The 16,021-nt window shown below is 38.2% G+C and overlaps 2 protein-coding genes across 4 annotated transcripts in view; both read right to left on the bottom strand.

Annotated features, from left to right (window-relative positions):
- The window catches only part of PTPRB (protein tyrosine phosphatase receptor type B), a 122,232-nt gene extending 112,801 nt beyond the window's left edge, over window positions 1-9,431 (bottom strand). The window contains exons 1-2 of the mRNA XM_003259537.3: window positions 9,090-9,431; window positions 7,405-7,800 (exon numbers count right to left, since the gene is read on the bottom strand). Coding sequence (XP_003259585.1) covers window positions 7,405-7,800; window positions 9,090-9,144 — 451 coding nt within the window. The 5' untranslated portion in view covers window positions 9,145-9,431. The remainder of the gene's footprint in view (window positions 1-7,404; window positions 7,801-9,089) is intronic.
- A 398-nt stretch (window positions 9,432-9,829) lies between these two features.
- The window catches only part of PTPRR (protein tyrosine phosphatase receptor type R), a 274,788-nt gene continuing 268,596 nt past the window's right edge, over window positions 9,830-16,021 (bottom strand). For all 3 annotated transcript variants that reach the window (XM_003259539.3, XM_030819989.1, XM_003259540.2), the window contains one exon: window positions 9,830-11,031. In XM_003259539.3, coding sequence (XP_003259587.1) covers window positions 10,938-11,031 — 94 coding nt within the window. In that variant the 3' untranslated portion in view covers window positions 9,830-10,937. The remainder of the gene's footprint in view (window positions 11,032-16,021) is intronic.

Raw genomic sequence — 16,021 nt, 5'->3', positions numbered from 1 at the left:
GATTGGTTGGCTCACATTCTATATTCAGTGTTACTTTCTTCACATAATGAAATGTCTGAGTGAAAAATAACAATTTTAGACAATTGACTAGCTTTTTATAAATGTAAGGAGACTTGACATTTCTTCGAAAAGTTATCCAAACCATGGATGGAGTTCTGCATCCTTCACCTGAAAGTTCTGGAACGACATAGACATGGCCCATCTGCTAATGGATTTGCGTGAATGTTTTTGAAACCAGTTTTGAGTTTATAATGTTTTAATCTCCCCCTGGCAAGGAATATTTGCTTAGATCTACCAGCAAACCAATAATTTCCTTTGAGTAAATTTCCCTGTTTCCGTACAGATATGAAGGCCAAGGCATGAGAAATTTTCCCCATCTGATAGATTCATAAAACTTCAATAATTGGGCCACTGTAAGCTTTGTTGTCTGCTTGGGGCCAGTACTATTTCTTGCTGGAATAGATGCAACTGTAACTTTTTTTTCTTTTAGAGATAGAGTCTTGCTGTGTTGCCCAGGCTGGTCTTGAACTCCTGGCATCAAGCAATCCTCCCACCTTGGCCTCCCAGAGTGCTGGGGTTATAGGCATGAGCCACTGTGCCTGGTCAACTGTAACATTTGATTGCTTGGTGAGTTTAAAAATTATACTTTGATTGCACAGAAGACAAAAGCAATAATTTATGATGCCATACACTAACTATTCATGGCATTCCTGAAAGTAGTCCTTAAAGCTTTATTATTCCTTTTTCCTTTACTGTTCTGATAGTAAACACTTTGCACAAAGTTGAAACATTTATTAATTTAATCAGGAAGAAGAAGTAGTTAGTAATAATGGTGATAGCTAAACTATTAATATGATAAACTCTTGTGTGCCCCCAAAAGACTGTTTAAAAATATGCAACTTTAAAATTACCCTTGAACCATTTTTTTTAAAGAATGAGTGAGTACTCCTCAGCAAATGTAAAAGAACAGAAATCACAACAAACTGTCTCTCAGACCACAGTGCAATCAAATTAAAACTCAGGTTTAAAAAACTCACTGAAAACCACACAACTACATGGTAACTAAACAACCTGCTCCTGAATGACTACTGGGTAAATAACAAAATGAAGGCAGAAATAAAGATGTTCTTTGAAACCAACGAGAACAAAGACACAACGTACAGAATCTCCGGGACACATTTAAAGCAGCGTATAGAGGGAAATTTATAGCACTAAATGCCCACAAGAGAAAGCATGAAAGATCTAAAATTGACAACCTAACACCACAATTAAAAGAACTAGAGAAACAACAGCAAACAAATTCAAAAGCTAGCAGAAGGTAAGAAATAACTAAGATCAGAGCAGAACTGAAAGAGATAGAGACATAAAAAACCCTTCAAAATATCAATGAATCCAGGAGCTGTTTTTTTGAAAAGATCAACAAACTAGATAAGACTGCTAGCAAGACTAATAAAGAAGAAAACAGAGAAGAATCAAATAGATGCAATAAAAAATGATAAAAGGGATATCACCACCGATACCACAGAAATACAAACTACCATCAGAGAATATTATAAACACCTCTATGCAAATAAAACAGAAAATCTAGAAGAAATGGATACATTCCTGGACTCATAATGTGTCCAAGACTAAACCAGGAAGGAGTAGAATCTCTGAATAGACCAATAACAGGTTCTGAAATTAAGGCAATAATTAATAGACTACCAACCAAAAAAAGTCCAGGACCAGACGGATTCACAGACGGATTCACAGCCGAATTCTACCAGAGGTACAAAGAGGAGCTTGTACCATTCCTTCTGAAACTATTCCAATCAACAGAAAAAGAGGGAATCCTCATCCTGATACCAAAGCCTGGCAGAGACACAACAAAAAAAGAGAATTTTAGACCAATATCCCTGATGAACATCAATGCAAAAATCCTCAATAAAATACTGGCAAACCAAATCCAGCAGCATATCAGAAAGCTTATCCACCACAAGCAAGTCAGCTTCATCCCTGGGACGAAAAGCTGGTTCAACATATGCAAATCAATAAATGTAATCCATCACATAAACAGAACCAACAACAAAAACCACATGATTACCTCAATAGATGCAGAAAAGGCCTTCAACAAAATCCAACAGCCCTTCATGCTAAAAACTCTCAATAAACTAGGTATTGATGGAACAGATCTCAAAATAATAAGAGCTATTTACGACAAACCCACAGCCAATATCATACTGAATGGGCAAAAACTGGAAGCATTCCCTTTGAAAACTGGCACAAGACAAGGATGCCCTCTCTCACCACTCCTATTTGACATAGTGTTGGAAGTTCTGGCCAGGGCAATCAGGCAAGAGAAAGAAATAAAGGGTATTAGATTAGGAAAAGAGGAAGTCAAATTGTCCCTGTTTGCAGATGACATGATTGCATATTTAGAAAACCCCATAGTCTCAGCTTTGGGCTGAAATTTTGGATCTCAAGCTGTTGAGCAACTTCAGCAAAGTCTCAGGATAGAAAATCAATGTGCAAAAATCACAAGCATTCCTATACACCAATAACAGACAAACAGAGAGCCAAATCATGAATGAACTCCCATTCACAATTGCTACAAAGAGAATAAAATACCTAGGAATCCAACTTACAAGGGATGTGAAGGACCTCTTCAAGGAGAACTACAAACCACTGCTCCATGAAATAAAAGAGGATACAAACAAATGGAAGAACATTCCATGCTCATGGATAGGAAGAATCAATATCATGAAAATGGCCATACTGCCCAAGGTAATTTATAGATTTAATGCCATCCCCATCAAGCTACCAATGACTTTCTTCACAGAATTGGAAAAAACTACTTTAAAGTTCATATGGAAACAAAAAAGAGCCCGCATAGCAAAGACAATCCTAAGCCAAAAGAACACAGCTGGAGGCATCAAGCTACCTGACTTCAAACTACACTCCAAGGCTACAGTAACCAAAACAGCATGGTACTGGTACCAAAACAGAGATATAGATCAATGGAACAGAACAGAGCCCTCAGAAATAATACCACATATCTACAACCATCTGATCTTTGACAAACCTGACAAAATCTAGAAATGGGGAAAGGATTCCCTATTTAATAAATGGTGCTGGGAAAACTGGCTAGCCATATATAGAAAGCTGAAACTGGATCCCTTCCTTACACCTTATACAAAAATTAATTCAAGATGGATTAAAGACTTAAATGTTAGACCTAAAACCACAAACACCCTAGAAGAAAACCTAGGCAATACCATTCAGGACATAGGCATGGGCAAACACTTCATGACTAAAACACCAAAAGCAATGGCAACAAAAGCCAAAATTGACAAATGGGATCTAATTAAACTAAAGAGCTTCTGCACAGCAGAAGAAACTACCATCAGAGTGAACAGGCAACCTACAGAATGGGAGAAAATTTTTGCAATCTACCCATCTGACAAAGGGCTAATATCCAGAGTCTACAAAGAACTTAAACAAATTTACAAGAAAAAAACAAACAACCCCATCAAAAAGTGGGTGAAGGACATGAACAGACACTTCTCAAAAGAAGACATTTATGCAGCCAACAGACACATGAAAAAATGCTCATCATCACTGGCCATCAGAGAAATGCAAATCAAAACCACAATGAGATACCATCTCATGCCAGTTAGAATGGCAATCATTAAAAAGTCAGGAAACAACAGATGCTGGAGAGGATGTGGAGAAATAGGAACACTTACACTGTTGGTGGGACTGTAAACTAGTTCAACCATTGAGGAAGACAGTATGGTGATTCCTCAAGGATCTGGAACTAGAAATACCATTTGACCCAGCCATCTCATTACTGGGTATATACCCAAAGGATTATAAATCATGCTACTATAAAGACACATGCACATGTATGTTTATTGTGGCACTATTCACAATAGCAAAGACTTGGAACCAACCCAAATGCCCATCAATGATAGACTGGATTAAGAAAATGTGGCACATATACACCATGGAATACTATTGCAGCCATAAAAAATGATGAGCTCATGTCCTTTGCAGGGACATGGATGAAGCTGGAAACCATCATTCTCAGCAAACTATCACAAGGACAGAAAACCAAACACCGCATGTACCACTCATAGGTGGGAACTGAACAACGAGAACACTTGGACACAGGGCAGGGGACATCACACACTGGGGCCTGTCGGGGGGTGGGGGATTGGGGGAGGGACAGCACTGGGAGAAATGCCTAGTGTGAATGACGAGTTGAGTGCAGCAAACCAACATGGCACATGTATACCTATGTAACAAACCTGCACGTTGTACACATGTACCCTAGAACTTAAAGTATAATTAAAAAAAAAAAAGGAATGAGTGCTTAATGTGACATACTGGCAAGGACATATATTGGAAAGTACTTTCTTCTCTCTACATTCTATTGTAATGACCTATTTATTTACTTATCTGATTTCCCCATTACTCTAAGGAATAAGATGTATTTAATGATTTTCAACCTTGGCTGCACATCAGAATCACCTAGGAAGTACTTTAAAAATACAATACCTGATTTAGTCAGCTTAGAGGATAAAGCTCAGGTTTTGTACTCTAGTATTAGTTAAAAGCTGCCATGTGAGTCTAATATGCAGCTTGGGTTAAAAATCACCTGTGGAGGGTACCTTAGTACTAGCACAGGGTACCTTAGTGCTAGTACAAGCTCTGGTACATAGTAGGTATTAAATATTACCTGAAAACTTGAATATAATCATTAATGTGTCTTTTATGAAACAAATATGAAACATGTGGCTTAGATTTTTACCTTCATAGGTCTGCTTTCTTTTACGGAAGAACACACAAAAAAATTCACATCCCATAGATGAACAACACATGTATTTGTGCTGCTGTAGATTATAATACTTAGTTATCAACTTAAACAATGATTTGGAATCATTCACTGCAAACATATGAACGCATTTCGGTTAATTTTTCACAGTAGCTACTCTAGCTAGTCAGTGAGCTTTCATGATATAGGTCTACAAGTATCATTCTTAATCTTTTATCAGGGCTGGGCGTGGTGATTCATGCCTGTAATCCTAGTACTTTGGGAGGCTGAGGTGGGAGGATCACTTGAGCCCAGGAGTTGGAGGCTACATTGAGCTATGATCACACCATGGCTCTCCTGCCTGGCAACAGAGCAAGACTTTGTTTCTAAAAACAAAAACCAAAGAAAAAACAAAAACAAAAACAAAAAACCCCACAATGGCATATTTAAGATGGAGCAGAAAAATATATCTGTTAGCTTATAATTGTGTTAAAGCAAAAGTATGTGTTATACTTATGTGTACTCAAATATAAGGGTGTTTTTGTACCACAATTGTGCAAATTTTAACTTCTGCTTTTTCTAGAAATTAATTTCTTTCCCCAACACATATTATCAGGCATTTTTTGAATATAGCATTGTTCAGTGGTTAATTGCAAATGGCTTATTCTAGTTACCTTATTTTTGAAGTCTATTACTAGACGTATTTGTATGAGGGTCATAGGAGGTAGTTTTTCTATGAATTATCTTTTATCTTGAATAACTCACCACTGAGTCCATATCTACTTTTTTTTAAAGTTCCAACTAAGTAATCTTATGTTAAATAAGGTTTGATTGGGGTTTGGGGATGAATCTCACTTCTTGTGTAAAACAGTAAAAATGGAACAGTTATAATGTTTATATTATTTAGGAGAGGCCTTGATAGATGAACCACAGGAAAGGTATTGTACAAATTGGTGCTATATGCTGAATATTTTCTGATAAAGTTGAATTTTCAAATACGTTTTTTATCTTATTCTCATAGGCAGAAATGATATAAGAACAGAAACTATAACTCTCAACTTTTATTGTAGCAAAGCATACCACTTATTGTAGAAAAGCATAACATGTTCAACTGGCATCTAGTTAAATGCTTGTTTTAACTTACAGAATAAATGAGTGAGAAAAAATTGTCCAAAGATTACCATGGTGGAAAGACTAATATAAGCCTCAAAAATCAACACCTAAGGAAAAGACTTAACAATACAGTGGATGCTGATCTCCATATTGGATTATGGATCAAAATTTTCTGGTGATTAATAAATATCAAGTATTATGCACAAATCCAGATTTCCTGAAACGGAATCTTAGAGATGGTTGTAGAGGAAAAAATGGTGGGAAAGAATCCTGGGAATGTGTATTTTTTTTAATTTTTATTTTTAGTTCTGGGGTACATGTGCAGGGTGTGCAGATTTGTTACATAGGTAAACGTGTGCCGTGGTGCTTTGTTGCACCTATCAACCCATCACCTAGGAATTAAGCCCAGGATACATTAGCTATGGGAATGTGTATTTTTAGTAAGCCCTCCCTTTTCTACCCCAGGTGATTCTTATACAAGCCATGGGGCAAGTCTGCGGTCAAGCATTTGGGAACCTCTGGTATAGTGAAACGTACACTGAACAAAGGGTTAAAAAACTTAGCCTCTAATCATAGATCTGCTGCTAATTTATCTGGGACAATTTACTTAACCCTGACAAATTTGTCTTCTTAGTGAGGTGCTTCATTTCTTGATAACTTTTCCCATGCTTTGTAAGGTTCATTGGTGCCTAATATATTGTGATTCATCAGTTTTATCTTTCATGACTTCCTAAAGCAAACCTCTGATAGAAGAGTAAATACACAATTGCGTGATTAACTTCAAGAGAAGATTAAACTACCTATATATTCCACAAGCAAAAATTCCTAGCTCAGGACTGAACTGTGTCCCACACCAGGAGCTTGTGCATGTGTATAACATGTTTTTTACATGTGTCCATTATCTAGGTTATATCCATTAATGGTCAATAAATTAGAAAAATCTGTGGCTGCCCTTTGATTCTTAACATTTCAAAAGTATGTTACCTCCAAAAGATATCTACCCCTAAACATCAATACAAGAGATTTGCAAAAACACAACTATCTTCCAGTCTTATCAAGCACCATTCTGATGTTCTAATAATTTATTATAATCAGCAAATAGAAGTGTCTGTCAATAAAATCTAATAATTTCCTGATTACTGACTTTAGTCATTACATATATATGCTGTGTATATGCCTACATCCATATTCCTACATCTAGCAGTGCTTAACTGGCAGAGAAGAGAGGCTCATGAAATAGTTGTTGAATTAATAAAAGAAGCAAGACAAGAAGGGAAGGAAGAAAAAGCAACAGAAAAAGTTGGGCTTATTTTAATGAGGGTCACGAAGTTTTCCATCATTGGGCACGTCACCATCCACCTCCATTAGCTTATGAATCTTCCATAGGAAATATGTTGGGGCATGTGGACTTCCCTTAAATGTAAAACAAACAAACAAAAATCCCAAGATATTTAGTAGAAAGATTTTCAGGATTCATTCTGAAAGGAATAGCTCACCTTTTTTTAAACAGAGGCTTTCATTGACCAGTTTTCCCTCCTTGTTGACATCTATTTTCATCCAGCTATGGAGGTATTTCCTGGCCTTCTTGACCACTACTCTGGAGCCTTGTTTCTGGAGAAAGAGAGAGGCATTTTCCACCTCAAGGAAGCCTTCCTGATCATAGCAGGTCCATCGGGGTGCCTGGGAACAGCGGTCCAAGATGGCTGAGCGGGAGGGGCCGCGAGAGGAGTTGGAGATGGCCAAGCACAGTGCAGATTTAACATGAAGGAGCTTTTCATCCTCAGTCCACATCCACTGCTGGTTCTGGATGGTCCTATTGCATGAGCCCACGACCACTTTCTCATTTTTGAAGAGACACTGTTGTTTCTGGACGTGGACAATCTGAAACCCTTCTGGAAGATGAAAAGCTCATAAAGCACTATGTAGCAAATTATGAGGCCCATTAGAAAAGGGAAGAACCCACCCACAAATGAGCTAAATAAAATCACTAGTTTTACTTATATTTTGTTATTGCTATCAAGTGAATATTCTCATATTTAACACATGTGATTTAAAATTCCAAAGCTGACGATGTAAAATGTCAATATGTTACACTTAACTCCCCATCTTTTTTTTTAAATTTTCACATGCTTTAGGGGAAAAAAACACACCTCTTATTGGAAAATGAAAGGAAGCTTGGAAAGAAACAAAACCATCCAAAGTATACAGTATATTTTAGCCCAATTAGTTAGGTATGCTGAAGTTATGAAACGCTCAGCTCCCTTTTTAACCATTTGACGTATTTGATATAAGCTTCCTCCCTTACCTTAAAAAAGTACCCCCTTTTCCAGTCTTTAAATTCACATTACAGTAAGTATTTATATACAAATTTCAGTTTGAATAACAATTTTTAAAAATTGCATACATTTATCAAAAAATAGAACAAATTTTCCCACTTCTCCAAGCACAACCTCCTAGCTAATTGCAGCCAGTGGAAGTATTGATTATCACCAACTAAATTTCCTTTAGTCATGGAGAGGAGCATTTCTCTATTTTATGACAATATCTACAGTTTTCTCTCAAATACAAATAGATTTTTAAAAAATCATCATGCTCCAATGTAAGAAAATTGAACATCAAATTGCTAAACATCAGTATTAAAGAGCAAGATACTCTGGCTCAGAAACCATTTTCAATGAGGTTTTACTTAAATTGCCCAGCTCGCTCATGAAAATGTTCAGCCCTCCCAAATGACAACTTCCAAATAAAACACACTACATTTCCTCACCCCCTTTAATCATATTCCTTCAATTTTCTTTCTTCAACATAAAAGAAAATAAAACTATAACCGGGTTGGAAAAAGGCTTGGGGAAAGCCACAGACTGTTATATAATAATATAGACTGTTATATAATAATACAAACTTTTCCTCGGGGTTCTTTATGCTCTGCTCTAAATGTATCATTTCAGGGGCTGCTTGAAGCATTTGGAGGATGAGAGGAGAGCATTTATTTTCTTTTGGAGAGAAATCTCAACAGTATGGGCATAGCTGGCTCCTTTTATTCCCGCTTTTCATCGTCTTTGGCTAAACTGCCAAGGAGACCTGGCTCCTTCTACCTTATTTCAGACACTTTTCAAAGACCAGAGACTCCTCAGCTAGATCTGGAAGAAATGCCTCAGGAAACTGAGGCAGACCCACTCACCTGAGTTCCTGAAGATCAAGCAGGTAAGAATCACCACGTAAAATTCAGCCTCCATTTTCCACTTAGCAACTGTTCATGCTTCGCTTGGGGAAAAAAAAAAAATTCTCCCAGATAAGAGAAGCAAAGACTAGGAAGGAAATGTGCCTTCATGGTGGGGGGAAAAGTCAGTGACGAGCACTTCCTCCTATTGAATTGTTTGGGGAAGTTTTACACCAGTGTCCTTTTGTCTGTTTCCTTAGAAAGAAGGGATTATGATTACCTCTCTTTTTTTTTTATGTAGAAAATATTCCAGCCTTCAAGAGCAGAGTAAATCTCGTTAAGACCTCACCTACCTTTCCTTTGGCATGTGACTACTTCTTAACCTCAAGAAGAAAGAAAGGAATTGTAATCTCAGATAATTGAATGTTCCTGAAACATTACATCTCTTCAGGTGATGTGATTCTGCTGAATAAACATAAGCCATGTAATTGATGAGGGTCTATGACAAGTGATATAAAGACATAAACATGTACTGTTTGTATAATGATACGCTGCAAGTCTATTGAGGAAAACCACATAATGATGGCACTTCTAGATCATTATCTCCCAAGTGATGACAATATTACATTTTGAGATGGTCATCTTCACTGGGGAGATTCAGACACTAAAATTAAACCCATCACATTATCTACTTTGGTCTTCCCCAAATAGAGGATGGCGTCTTTCCAAATAGAAAAAAAAAAAAGAATATGCTTTACTCGGTGTTTAGTATTAAGAGTTTATTGGCAGTATGAAACAAAGTCAACATTGCTGCATTAAAAATTCATATATGAGCAGAACAGCTAGTGTTTGCTGAGGGTAGTTATTTTAATGTTTTTTGTCTCTTGAAGATTGAAACCTTTCAGAAATGTAAGGACATACATGGAAATGTCCTTATAAGGAACCTCGAAAATGGGACAGGTTATATCATTCCTGAAGGCATATACCTTTTGTTGAGAGAGAGATTCCAGGTAGATAGCATATTCAAAAATCCCTTCTTAGCAAAAGAGAGACAAGTAGTTAAAATTCTTGATACTTCATAGTTGCTACAAATTTGTTTTTCCCTTTTAAAGTAAAATGACTCACGATGTAGAAATACAGTGGATAGAGTTCTGGAGTAGAAGCCACCTCTATGCCCAATAATAGAGAGTAAATACATATATACCCAATGACAATCATTGTGCTCTGTAATTGTTTGATAGGAGGTACTATAAATACACATTTAATAGGTAATATTATCAAGACACATTTCCATATAAAATAGTTACTGTTTTTGATTTTTGTTTTTCAGAAACAAAGACTTATTTGTTAAAAATCCATTATCAATCACTTGCAACTTTAGCAGCAAGATTCTGGTAACTGAGAAAGGTAATAGCACTTCAAAACAGGAACAGTTTAACAGCTGACGGTCCATTCACAAGACAGATTTTGCAAACATTAAAGCATCTAACACATAATACGAATGTCTTCAGCAGCTCATCCAGTCATCACCTGATGACATTTATTACTGAATATTACATACATACATTCTGTGTGGCAGATAGAGTCAGTACAGACAAAACAAAATCTGCCTTAGGCTGTGTGATAAACCTATCATACCTCCATCATCAAAAAACCTTCAGAATAATTTGGGGGATGCTTACAAATGCATTCATATACACAAGGAGCTGGAAATCTTAAATATGTTGCCCAGTCTTCCACAATCCATGCCATACATTGGCTTCAGAGCTTCTCCTTCCTTCCATTGCAGAAAGCTCCTTCTAGAAGCCTTAGGTGGGTAATTTGATTAATCACCCCAAGAGATTGATGGTCTGATAAGTCTTCAATGACTCACTGGACAGTCTCTGCTGAAAGTCTGCTCTCATACAGGCACAGAGCATGGTGCACAAATTCATACTGCTCACTTGTTTGCACCATTCCACCTCTGCAAGGAGGAAATCATAAAATAACTCATTTTGCTAAAATCTTGCAATTTCAAGTAACACAGAGATTACATCCAAGCTAGGGTGTTATGCCAAAGACACATAAAACAGTCGACCTAGTGGTTCTTTTGTTATCCCTCTTACCTGTGTCCAAATGTCTCAACTATCAAAGTTAACATGCTAATGTATATAAAGGGCTTAACACAGTCCCTGGCACACACTAGGCATGTGATTAATTTTTACCTATGTAACATTACTGGGGAGGTGGTACAGCCTAATGATCAAGTACTTGGATTTGGCACCAGCCAAGGTGAGTTCAAATCCCTCCTCTGCCAATTCTTAGCTGTATGATCTTGGACAAATTCCTCGAAACCCCTTGCACTTTAGTTTCTTCCTCTGTTAAAGCAGGATAGTAAGAGTAACTACTGCTGTGAAAGTTAAATAAATTCACTGTAGCTGGTGTATTGGTATTACTTCTCAGGTGCCTCATGATTCATCTCTTGTTAAAATGGTTTATACATTTGGCTTAGAATTGATTGATGGAGACAAACCAAACAAAACTCATCTGCAAAATGTTGCTCTTTCTACAAGTAAAAAGAAGTCTAACTTGGAATGGTTTATTTGAATATGTTGTACAGAAGCAACCTTAGCCTTTTGGTGTACTGGGTGTCTAAACACAATAGTGGGTGGGTCCTTAAATGAGTTGGAAAAAGGGAATTGGCTCTGCTCTGACATTTTCCTCTTGGTTATCACCATTATCATCACTAGCTGCCCAGCACCCTTCTCGTCAATGGATTCATAGAGGCACTTGCCTTCATGAGAAATAATGGTGCCTCTCATTATGTTTTTATATACATAATACCTATATCACATTTTCCCCCTTCATAATTATGATCCTTTTTTAATTTTAGTTTTTGAGACAAGGTCTCCTTAATTGCTTAGGCTGTAGTGCAGTGGCATGATCACAGCTCCGTGCGGCCTCAACTTCCTGGGATCAAGCAATTCTCCCACCTCAGCCTCTGGCATAGCTGGGACCACAGGCACCACCACACCTGGACAATTTTTTACTTTTTTTTTTTTTTCTTGTAGAGACAAGGCCTCACTATGTTGCCCAGCCTGGTCTCCTGAACTCAAGTGATCCTCTTGTCTCGGGCTGCCAAAGTGATGGAATCACAGGCATGAACCACGGTGTCCAGCCCTATAATTATGATTTTTTAGCTTGACAAAGTTACCAGAGATTAATATGTTACTATTCCTGCTCACTGTGTAAAAGCATCACTATTGGTAACTATTTAAAGTCTTGTAAAGTCTCTGTAACTCTGCAATCATACAACTAATCTTTTAGTTTAATTCTGTTTTAACCAGATTTTTCCAAGTGGCTGTTAGTATCATTCAAAATAACTTTCAGATTATTTAGGCACTTCAACTTAAAAGCAAGATATCTTGTCTCACTGTAACAAGATTTCTAGTTAATGGTAATAATAAAAACTGGGCTTCTATGTTTACTTGTCAATCTATGTCAATACTAAAGCAGTAAAACTTCCCTGTTTTAAACTAAACAGTGATTCCCCAGGAAAATTAACATGATGTCAAAATGATGTATTTGGCAAAAAATAAAGAGGTAAATTCACAGTTTTTGGTGACAGCAACTTATTGACAGAAGTATTTAATTGGTCTTCCTCCCCTAGAACTGTACATTTTGTTGCATTGAAGGCAACCTTCTGGGCAAAGTATTCCTTGGTCAGAAGTGAACAACAGAAATGGCCAGCTGAGAATGTGGTAATGGTTTCTCTTCTTAGCTGTGTGATGACATCTGGGCTCACCTAAAATCATAGCAGGTGTTCCGAAGATGCTGGCTTGAACTGTGAAGCTTGGGAGACACCACCACAGTAAATATTAGGGTAGCTCCAGGGAGCTGAGAGGTGCCTCCCTTCCTCTGGCATTTGCACAGCTCAGGGCACCATTACTCCCCCTTGAGCTGCAGACAGTATGTGGAAGCTTCTATGTGTTCCACCTCTTAGGCTCTGGTCTGTCAACTTCCTCTCACCATTTACCTCACTTTGAGGCAAGATTTTCCCCTTCTTGTATGTTCTGGTCAGCAGTGGTATTTACATGTCCAACTGGTGAATGAATGGAGACACAGTTTAGAATTTAATAACCGTTTCACCCAAAGTGGGTCAGTGGTGTAATTTAACGGTTGGAGTATATTTACTATGACATTCTGTTCACTAAATCAAGGTTGTTTTAGCCAGTGAAAGTGGGGAAGATGGAGAAGCACACTCATTAATTGTGGGCTGGCAAAATTCTTGCAGGCCTGAAGGCTTCAGGAAGGTATATGAAAAGTTCTCTTACCTCCTACTTAATTTGGAAAATAAAAATGAAAAAAATTGGCATCAGAGGAATTCTTAGAGATCATCTATTCTAGTCACTGACAATATAGCTTTTTTTAGAAATCTTGCAATTTTAGAGGCAGCCTTTTCCAAGGTTGGCAGGAAAACTTTTAAGACATCGACATGAATCTGCCCTTTCTAACTTTCACCGCATTGGTCCAACTGAAATAACCCAAAAAAGTCTTAAGGCTCCCCTGTAGTCACACGACAGCTCTCCAAAGGCTGGAAAACAGCCATCAAAGTCTTTTCTTCTATAATCTTTTCTTCTTTAGACTAAACATCCTGTGGTCACTCAGTATTTCTGTACAGCCTGTTTTCTCTGTCACTCACAACTCTAGTCTCCCTCTTCTACAGGCTATTTTATCAAATACGACCTTCTTAGAGTGTTGTGTCTCCTCCTGATGAGATCTATGAAGCAGGCTTATTTTCTCCTCCAGCTGCACATTAGAGACCAATAGATTTGTGTTTGCAGGTGCATCAGGTGGTGAGGTCCCCCAGTGCCTACATGGTGCCTGGTGCTCAGTAGTATTTTAAGATACTAACTGATGGTGTAGATTAAATAAAAAGTCAACAAGACTTTTTTGAATGTGGACATTACAGCTTTCTCCCATCCTGTAATTATGCTACTGGATTTTTGAAACTAAATGCAAGGCTGTCTATTTATTCTTGTTAATTTCAACTTGTTAGTTTCAGCACAATGCTCTCGTTTACTGGATCACTATCTATTGTCAGTATATTAGTCTTCCATTTCTCACTCCCAGCGTTGTGTCTCCCAGGTATTTAACAAGATCCCTTACATCTTTTTATCTAAGGCATTATTAAAAAATAGAAAAAGAGACAAAGTAGAGTCTTTAATATGAGTAAGTTGATATCATGATATATACTATCTAATCCCATTCTAAAATTATTTCCAACTAGGTTGTAGGTCCTTTAAAGACCTACAAGCATAATGGCATGGTCTTCTTATACTTGTAACAATAAAAAGCACTTACGAGTCCTAGGTAAATACTTGTCAAATGAATTACCCAGGTCATGCTATTTTCATGTCACGTGAAAACAGATACACTCTAGGCTAAAAGAAAGCAAAAGGTATTCCAGGATGCATTCACTGGAGGCTGGTTCAAATTCAGGAACTCACCATAATCATCTTTTTTTTTTTTTTTTTTTTTTTTTTTTGAGAAGGAGTCTCGCTCTTTCACCCAGGCTGGAGTGCAGTGGCGTGATCTCGGCTCACTGCAGGCTCAGCCCCCCAGGGGTTCATGCCATTCTCCTGCCTCAGCCTCCCGCCTAGCTGGGACTACAGGCGCCCGCCACCTTGCCCGGCTAATTTTTTGTATTTTTCTAGTAAAGACGGGGTTTCACTGTGTTAGCCAGGATGGTCTCGATCTCCTGACCTTGTGATCCACCTGCCTCGGCCTCCCAAAGTGCTGGGATTACAGGCGTGAGCCACCGCACCTGGCCCATAATCATCTTTGAAAATATTAAATAAATGTCCTATTGAATATATTGATATATGGAATAGTCTGTTGGCTGGGTGCAGTGGCTCATGCCTGTAACCCCAGCACTTTGGGAGTGCCGGATGGATCACTCGAGCCCAAAGTGGGAGGATCACTTGAGCCCAGGAGCTTGAGACCAGCCTGGGCAACATAGTTAGACCCTGTGTACAATTTAAAGGAAAAATTAGCTGGACAAGGTGGTGTATGCCTGTGGTCCCAACTACACAGGTGGTTGAGGCGGGAGGATAGCATTTGCTCTATAACAGGTAATCCATTCTTACAAAGGTCAACAGAGTCTTCTTTCTTCTTATTTTTTATATGGGGTCTTGCTCTGTTGCCCAGGCTGGAGTGTAGTCATGCAATCACAGCTCACTGCAGCCTTGGCCTCCCAGGCTCAGGTGATTCTCCCACCTCAGCCTCCCAAGTAGCTGGGATGACAGGTGCATGCCACCATACTGAGCTAATTTTTTCTGTGTGTGTGTGGTTTTTTTTTTTTTTTTTTTTAGAGAGAGAGAGGGTTTTGCCATGTTGCCCAAGCTGGTCTTGCTTGAACTCCTAGGCTCAGGCAATCCATCCACCTCAGCCTCCCAAAGTGCTGGGATTACAGGCATGAGCCACCATGCCTGGCAAATGCAGTTTTTTAGATAGGCTGGTCATAGCAAAAAAAGAAACACCTAAGAAGCTAGTACGGTGTCTGTATACAAAACATATTTATGGAATAAATGTATAAAGATTGGTTAACTATGGAACTCTCAAGAGAGCTCTATAGTTACTCATCCTCAGGAGAGCTCTGACTTGACTCCAGGAAGCTCTTAGGTCAGATAGGTTTCATGGATTTGCTGAAATCTGGATCTATATTACTGATATAAAGTTCCCAATACAAAGTGCTTCTGGGAGGTGAGAAACAGGGTGCTCTTTTTCTTACTTTTTTCTTTTTCTTTTTGGGGCAGGGTCTCACTGTGTCATCCTGGCTGGATCATGGCTCACTGCAGCCTCAACCTCCCAGGTCAAGTGATCTCCTTAGCCTTCCAAGTAGCTGGGACTACAGGTGCGCACCAATATGCATGCACCTTAAATTGCAAACAGAAGTAAAACTTAACTCGGGT

This window comes from Nomascus leucogenys, chromosome 10 (genome assembly GCF_006542625.1).
Source record: "Nomascus leucogenys isolate Asia chromosome 10, Asia_NLE_v1, whole genome shotgun sequence".
Classification (NCBI taxonomy): Eukaryota; Metazoa; Chordata; class Mammalia; order Primates; family Hylobatidae; genus Nomascus; species Nomascus leucogenys.
This window is presented reverse-complemented; position numbering and strand designations above follow the sequence as displayed.